The 8,617-nt window shown below is 46.5% G+C and overlaps 1 protein-coding gene across 1 annotated transcript; it reads left to right on the forward strand.

Annotated features, from left to right (window-relative positions):
- The first annotated feature begins 4,036 nt into the window (after window positions 1-4,036).
- LOC133806377 (uncharacterized) lies at window positions 4,037-4,429 on the forward strand. Its single transcript, XM_062244486.1, has one exon. It carries the CDS (start codon window positions 4,037-4,039, stop codon window positions 4,427-4,429), a length of 393 nt encoding a protein of 130 aa, XP_062100470.1.
- Window positions 4,430-8,617: the final 4,188 nt, after the last annotated feature.

Consider the following 8,617-nt stretch of genomic DNA (forward strand, 5'->3'; position numbering starts at 1 on the left):
CTATATTTCAAGTCTGAGTAACTCTTCTTTCTACTCTAGGAGGCGAGCATCCGAGCTCTAATCTTCTCAATTTCCTCGTTAGTCCTCTGAACGACCTCAGGACCTAAGTTCTTCCTCTCACCCGTCTCATCACAATGAATGGGCGACCGACACTTCCTCCCATACAACATTTCATATGGAGCCACTGCACCAGTGCCAGTGCTGGAAATACTGCCACAGTTTAATGAGAACTTTAAAGGAATTCCAATAGCACCGTATGCGCCATACCCAGATAGCTTGCTCCTTCATTCGATGACATCAACGACCCAGCTGAAGCAGATGAGTGGTTGCGTACGGTCAAGCCAATTCTTGATCATATGCGGCTCAATGATGAGGAACATATTTCATGTGTCTCGTCTTTATTAAAGAAGGATGTCCACATCCGGTGGGATTTGGTTCGGGCTGGGCATGACATCACCCAGATGACTTGGGGAACTTTCCTCTGATTATTCTACAAGAAATACTTCAGTGAGGGTATAATGGTTGCTCGGGAAAAAACGTTTTTCACCCTTACTCAAGGCAAAATGATTGTGGTCAAGTATATTTTTTAGTATGATAGGATCGCCAATTTTTCCATGGAGATGGTCCCAATAGAGCACCTACGCATCGGTCGTTTTCTTCATGGCCTAAAACCCACGGTAGCCTGTGATGTAAAAATGTCTGGTGTTGCTGCAACCACATGCGTGATAGTGATAGAGAAAGACTTGGAGGCTGAAGCTATGGAAAACAATATTTGGAAGGTAGGACAAGATAACGGAGCCAGTCACGACAATGACAAAAAGCCACAAAGACAATTTTCAGAAGCAGAAGTGTCCAGAAAACAAACCCGTTGAGCCAACCCAGAAGTTTAAAGGAAATGGAAACAGAAAGGGGACCTATATTGAATACCCTAGCTATTCCAAATGCCAAAGGAAACATCTTGGAGAATGTTGCATTAAAGGTCTGATCTTCTACAACTATGGGAAAGAAGGTCACATGAGAAGGGAATGCCCGTAGGGACAAACTGAAGCATCAAAGAGGGACGAGAAATTAGTCCTCGCTCGATTCTTTGCACTTGCTTAGGATGAAGGCTCAGCCAATACAAAAGTTGTCACAGGTCAAATTCCTATCCTCGACTCTGGGCTTAAAGAATTGTTTGATTTTGGGGCAGCACACTCGTATGCATCCATTAGAATAATAGACTGACTAGGCAAGTTATGTGAGAACCTTAGGGAGAGGTTTGCTACCAAGTTGCCATCCAGAGAGGTCCTATTATCTTCAAGGGTGGTGCGAGAAGTCCTGATTAATATATGTAATCAATTGTTTCTCAAAGTTTTAATCGAGCTAGACATGAATTTTTTTGACGTGATCCTCGGAATTGATTGGCTGGTGAGGCATGGTACAACGATTGACTACAGACGCAAGTTGGTAAATTTTGAGGCAAGGAATAGGGAACAAGTCACGTACCTAGGTGAAGTAGCCGACCCAAGGATTTCGTTCATCATAGTGCTGAAAGCTTAGAAGATGATGTCAAAAGGATGTTAAGCCTTCTTGGCTCACGTGGTGCACTCAAGCAATAAAGATCAAGTGCAAGTTCAAGAGATACGCACGGTATGTCAGTTTCTCGAAGTTTTTCCCGAAGACCTACCTCGATTATCACTGATCCGAGAAATCGAGTTTGTGATCAATGTAATTCCCGGAATAGAACCTATATCCAAAGCTCCGTATCGAATGGTGCCAATGGAATTGAAGGAATTAACGACTCAACTTCAGGAGTTATTCGACATGGGGTTCATCTGTCTGAGTTACTCACCATGGGGTGCGCCTATCCTTTTCGTTAAAAAGAAGGACGGCAGCATACACATGTGCATTGATTACTGAGAACTCAATAAAGTTACCATCAAGAACAAATACCCATTTTCGAGGATTGATGATCTATTCAACCAGTTAAAAGGAGCAGTAGTGTTCTCGAAGATCGATTTGCGTTCCAGATATCACCAATTGAAGGTCTGAAAGGAAGACATACCGAAGTCTACATTCACGACACGATATAGGAATTACGAGTTCTTGGTAATGTCATTTATACTTACTAATGCCCCTGCTGCATTCATGGATCTTATAAATCGAGTTTTCATGGATCTGCTAGACAAGTTTGTGGTGATATTCATAGAAAACATCCTCATCTACTAAAAAATAGAGGCCAAGCACAAAGAACATCTTTGGATTACCTTGCAACGACTAAAGGAACACAAGTTGTACACCAAGTTCAAGAAATGTGAATTTTTTCTAACAGAGGTTGCGTTTCTAGGTCACATAGTGTCCAAGGATGGAATTGTTGTGGACCCAACCAAGGTTGAAGCCATGAAGGATTGGCCAAAATTGAGAAATGCTACTGAGGTGAGAAGTTTTCTGGGATTGGCCGGCTATTATCGACGCTTTATGGAAGGCTTTTCTAAGATAGCCACGCCACTCACATAACTAACTAAGAAAAAGCAGAAGTTCCAATGGACATGAGACTATTAGAAGAGTTTCCAGAAGTTGAAGGACAAGCTGTGCACCCCACCTGTTCTATGCATACCCACCAATGAAGAAAATTTTGTGGTGTATTGTGATGTCTCAAATAAAGGCCTTGGTTGTGTATTAATGCAAAACAATCAAGTAGTAGCCTACGCTTCGAGACAATTAAAGGACTATAAGAAGAGGTATCTAACGCATGACATGAAGTTAGTCGTTGTAGTCTTTGCACTAAGGATTTGAAGACACTAATTATATGGAGAAAAGTTTGAGATTTACACGGACCATAAAGTCTAAATACTTCTTCATTCAAAGGGAGTTAAATATGCGGCAACGACGATGGCTGGAACATGTGAAAGATTATGACTAGGAGATCATGTATCACCCTGGAAAGGCTAATGTTTTAGCCGACGCACTCAGCAGAAGGGGTCACGAGAGTTTAGCATTGTTTATGATATAGAAATACCTCTTCATTAAGAGATAATCAATGCCCGAATTGAGATGATCTCGGGTAGTCTAGCCAACCTCACATCCAAGCTGGTTTGTTAAATGAAATCATAGTGAAGCAGCCAGAAGACGAGGTGTTGCAAGAGCAAGCAGTGGCAGAAAATTTTTCTACATCCGCCCAAGGGTTGATATGCTACAAGGGACGGGTGTGCGTACCCAATGATGGACACATCACCCCATACTCACTACATCCAGGGTCAACTAAGATGTATACCGACCTCAAGGCTTCATACTGGTGGCCGAGAATGAAGAGAGATGTAGCTGAGTTTGTAGCAAAATGCCTTGCCTGTCAACAAGTGAAGGAAGAACATCAACGCCCTGTCGGACTTTTGCAATTGTTGGAGATTCCAGAATGGAAATGGGAGAGTATTGCTGTGGATTTTTTGATAGGATTACCTAAGACCACAAACCAATGTGATTCTATATGGATTGTGATTGATAGGCTCACGAACCAACTACAGTGTTGAGCAGTACGCAAGCCTTTACATTAAGGAAATTATGAGGTTGCACAGGGCACCTAAGTCCATTGTATCAGATCAAGGGTCAGTCTTCACTTCAAGATGTTGGGATGGAATGCAAAGAGTGATGGGAACGAAGTTAAACCTTAGTACAACATTCCACCCACAAATCGATAGGCAGTAAGAACGTATATTCAAATTCTCGAGGATATGCTAAGAGTGTGTGTTCTAGACTTTGTGGGACCTTGGAATAAATATCTGCCTTTGATCGAGTTCTCATATAACAACAACTACCAGCCAACAATCTGGATGGAGCCATTCGAGATGTTGTATGGTAGAAGGTGTCAATCGGCGTTGTACTAAGACGAGGTGTGAGAAATGAAGTTGCTTGGACTCGACGCATTAGAGAATCAAAAGAAGTAGTGGACGTCGTTCGATGGATGCTAGTTGCTCAAACCCGCCAGAAGGTTTATGCGAATCGCAAGAGACAAGATGTGGAATTCACGGTTGGTGACCTGGTATTCTGAAGGGTGTCACCCATGAAAGGCATCAAGCGCTTTTGCAAGAAAGGAAAACTTAGTCCCTGTTACGTTGGTCCATTCGAGATTTCAGACAAGGTGGGACGTTTGGCTTATAGACTTGCTTGGCTACCAGCACTGTCAAGCACTCACAATGTCTTTCATATTTCAATGATCCGCAAGTATGTGTCAGATCTGTCTCACGTACTGAGCTTCAGTGAGCTAGAACTTCACCAGAACTTGAGTTACGAAGAGCGACCGGTACGCATTATCGAAAAAGGAGTTAGAAAGTTTCGGTCTAAAAGTTTACCATTGGTTAAAGTTCTGTGGAGTAATATCTCAGAGAAGGAAGCAACATTGGAACTGGAGGATGACATTAGGGCGCAATATTCAGAACTCTTTGGTAAGACATAATTTCAAGGATGAAATTCTTATAAGAGGGGAAAGATTGTAATGCCCAAAATATTCGTTACGTGAGATATTTATTAAGTTATTATTATTTATTTATTTATATATGTATGTATATAACCACTTGTTATCCAGATTTCCGGATAGCGTTTAGATTGATGACCTCAGGGAAGCAGAATTATCGATGTCTTTCACGGTAGGTGACCAGAGCTCGCGGATAAACAGAAAGGCTTCGCCTCTCCCGCTTAGTGTCCGGATTACTCTTCCAAGCAAACACAATACGGAAACTCGTCAACTCTCCCGGACTCCTGAAGGGGTATCCTTCGGGGAAGCTCCTTCCAGGAGAAGCTCTTCGAGTGGTCTCCGCGGAAGCAGTTCCGTGCCTCGCACGGAACAAAGCCAAACGGTCGAGTCCTGGAGGAGGCATATTTGGAATGATATCCGCCTGACACAGGATCCCGCCTGACACGCCCGTCAGGTCAAAGCCGCACACATCCCAGCACGCCTAAGGGAACCTTTTCGCCTACTGTTCCGCTGACAACTTGGAAAAGACGGCTGACTTTGTGTGTTCCCCATACTTTCACGTAAATATGCCCACATAGAGTCTTGTAGCCATGCTACTACAGTAATTGTATCCCTATTTATGGCTGGTGTAATTAAGACTCATGTACGTAGAGAAAAACCCTAATCCAAAACCCTAGCTATAAAGACCCCTTCATTTTACAAGAAGAGGGACGAACAAATCATATAGCAAAAAACTCTACTAAAATCTCTCTAGCTTCATCTTCTTCAAGAGAACCCGAGAGAAACACTGTGAGTGTGTGAAGTTCTTGTGCACCAGCCATCTTACTGTAACCTTTCCCAAGTATAATAACATCGACTCGTGGACTAGGGCTTGTTAACGCCTGAACCACGTAAAAACACTGTTTGTTTAGTTACATTTCAGCATTTCTACAGTTCTTATCTTTTTATTATTCTGTTAGTTATTCGTTTCCGAAAAACTCGGTAAACATTTTGGTGCTTTCATTGAGAGCTGTAGGAAGTTGTTAGTCAGCTCTTTTTCTGTGTACGTTTTCTGTATTCACTTCGTGCTAAAAAGATGGTGACTACGAGAAAATCCGCTGTTGACAAAAATGCTACGGTCAACCCCGATACCGTGATGGAAGATGTGGTGCAAAGCGAACCCTTAGACTACCAAGGTGAAGACCCGACATCCCACCAGGATCGGGTCAGTACCGAAGATACAACATACTTAGAAGACGAAGAAGAGTATGTCCAAGACGGTTATTACAAGGACGGCTGCTACTATGAGAAGGACCCAGAACTGGTCCAAGTAGTCGAAGAACTGGTGGCCACTAAGGCCAAGCTTGCTGAGCAGGAGCGCGTCTCCGAAAGAATGCAATGCATGATGGAACGCCTCCAAAGTAAGTTCGGAGATCTAGGCGACTCGGACGAGGATGCCTCTGTTCTAAGTGGTGCTGATGCCCCTATGCCGGATCCAGCCGCTGTTGGACCATCCAAAGCCGCCCCTAACAAGGGCAAAGAAAAAGTTGGAGAGCCTGTGCGCGCTGACGCCCCTGCACCTCCTAAAGGCGTGAATCACCAGGCCGACTGCCCCCCCGCGCGCAGAAGGTCTCTGGCGCTCCTAAGCCCAGACGTCCTTCAGCCCCAAGGGGGCACTCTGTGCCTAAAGGGCCCGGTGCTAAGGCACCCAGGCCTAGGGGAAGGAACAACCGCCCCAGTGATTCCGTCAATCAGGACGGTCGGGCTGCGAACTCGCACTCCGAAGATAGCTGGTCCACGGTGGACCTAAGAAGAAGGTTGGAGGCCAAGTATGAAAAGGCCAAAGGGGAAAAGGCCCGGCCTCGCGGAGATGACCTCCGAAATCATATTAATGACAAGCTCCGGGGACGTGACCTCCCGGAAAGTGATACGAAGAGGCTCGAGGAACAGATTGCTGCCTTGACCAAGCTGGTCCGGAAGAAAAGTGGGGCCCTGTCAGATTCTGAGGAGGAAGACCCGGAACCATGTATTAGGAGGATCGCGGAAACGTCCCTCCCGGATAACTTCAAAATGCCTCACATAGAATTATATGATGGGAGGACAGACCCGCGTACCCACCTAGCTAAATACAATAAAATGATGCAAGTGGCGTGTGTCAGTGAGGACGCCAAATGCATGTGCTTCTCACTCACCCTTACCAAGTCCGCGGAGGACTGGTGGAAAAGATTAGTGTACGCCCTGGATTTCCCACGGGCTGTTTAGCAGGACGATCCTCGGACTAAACATGATTTAGCCCGAGGCTCCCACAGGCCAGAGGCTTTATCTTCAGGACGGGCCCTTTCTAGCTCGAGGGGATGGAGTTTCCTGCTCCTTCTTGTTGTTCCAGGAGCTGGGAACAACATCCGACGACCACTGAAGGATCAGCTCGGGTTATGGATTGCTCCGGTAGCGAGCTTATCAGGAAGCTCTGACCCTATGGGAGGTCAACACGCAAGATAAACGTGCATAATCCTGCCATCACGTGTCCGATATCCCCCTGACTTCTCGGACACGCCGCAGGAACGTGCGTATTCAGACACCCACGGATGGGTTGGGCCGTGCGGCCCATTATCTCCTTCCATACTGATTAGACCACACTTGTGTGTCAGGTTTAGGAAGTTATCATGAATATCACAGACTTGATATGACAAATGGTAAGGTCACGGGATGACCTCCCTACCAATTTCCAGGTGCCTTCTCCTATAAATATGGAGACCCTGGGAATTGATAGGGGTTGGAAAAAATAGTCTTGTAAGAACTATATATTTTGTAAACCAATTACCCAGAAAAGATCAATAATATTGACTAGTGGAGTAGAAGGATTTTAACCTTCGAACCACTTAAAAAACGTGTTTAGGGTCACCTAGTTCTTCTCACAAAGATTTCATATCTGCGGCGGTTCTACTTTTAAGTACTAATCTCTTTCTCTTCTTCTCTTAATTACCTGTTGCCGAAGAACCGCGTCAACAGTTTGGTGCTTTCATTGAGAGCGAATCTAATTAGTACTACCACAAACATACAACTATGGTGACCACTCGATCCAAACATGGCAACGAGACAGAACAGCATGATGGGCAGGAGGCCCGCCATGTTGCCCTCCCCGAGGAGCAAGTTCCTGAAGTCCAGGAAAGGCCAGGAAAGCAGCCGGCCGGCCAAGACGATACTGGTAGTTCGACGCCCCGGCCGCCTAATCCGAATCCAGGTTATTATACTGCGGTGGAGATGGAGAATGCTCAACTGAGGAGCCAGCTAGCAGCAGCTGGTCAGCAAATCCAGGGTATTCTGAGTCGACTACCCCCTCTCACAACCAACGGTAACGTTGGAGAGAGGCAAGGCGAGGCTCCTAAGTCTCGCCAGAGTAATCGATCCAGGTATAGCCGTTCGGGTAGACTCCCTGCAGCCAACTCCACCCCTTCATCACGCCATCAAGAGGCGAACTTCAGGGAAATGCCTCAGACCGAACCGCAGCAGTACAGCCGTTCGGTTAGGACATCAACCCCTAGCTCTCAGCCTTCCTCGAGGACACCCAGAAGAGATAGGGGAAATTCCCAAAGGAGGGCCGAGGAGATCCGGAGACGTCAGCCCGTCCCCGAAGAGCGTCCGGTTCCTCGTCCAGATCGCCCAGCGCGAAACCATCAAGCTGGCAGGGCCGAGAGGCCCCCACCAAATTTAGTCCGTCCAGACGGCACTAGGATCGCCTCTCCGGTCAGACATCCTCCCTCTCCCATCAGATATCCGTCTCCTCAAACCATCCGAGACATCCCGGCCTACATAAATAGTAGGAGAGACCCGCCATCGGCCGGGCCTTCCCGGCGCAGCAGGGTGCCGGGGGAAGGATCAGGTCGGAGCCACCAAAGACGCACATCGAGCCTGTCCAGCAGGAGTCACAGGACCGGTAGTGCACGGAGTGATCTTTCGGGAGGAGACCTGCGACAGCGACTAAGTTCAGCACAAAGTCACCATATTACCCAGGGAGGCGACCTTCGAGATCGCCTCAACTCTCACAGAGAGGATCGAGTTAGGGATGGTAGCCAGGCCCGCTCAGTTGGGGTCCGATCCGAAGTACGTAATGGCGGGAATGCCCCAAATGACCTATCTCCAGATAGGAGGGGCAATAACCCGCCTAATATGTACAACGGGTCCGGAGCTGTT

This window comes from Humulus lupulus, chromosome X (assembly GCF_963169125.1).
Source record: "Humulus lupulus chromosome X, drHumLupu1.1, whole genome shotgun sequence".
Classification (NCBI taxonomy): domain Eukaryota; kingdom Viridiplantae; phylum Streptophyta; class Magnoliopsida; order Rosales; family Cannabaceae; genus Humulus; species Humulus lupulus.

Bases quoted from the DNA above. Each gene is read 5' to 3' on its own strand.
- LOC133806377 (XM_062244486.1), top strand. From the start codon at position 4,037: ATGAAAGGCATCAAGCGCTTTTGCAAGAAAGGAAAACTTAGTCCCTGT.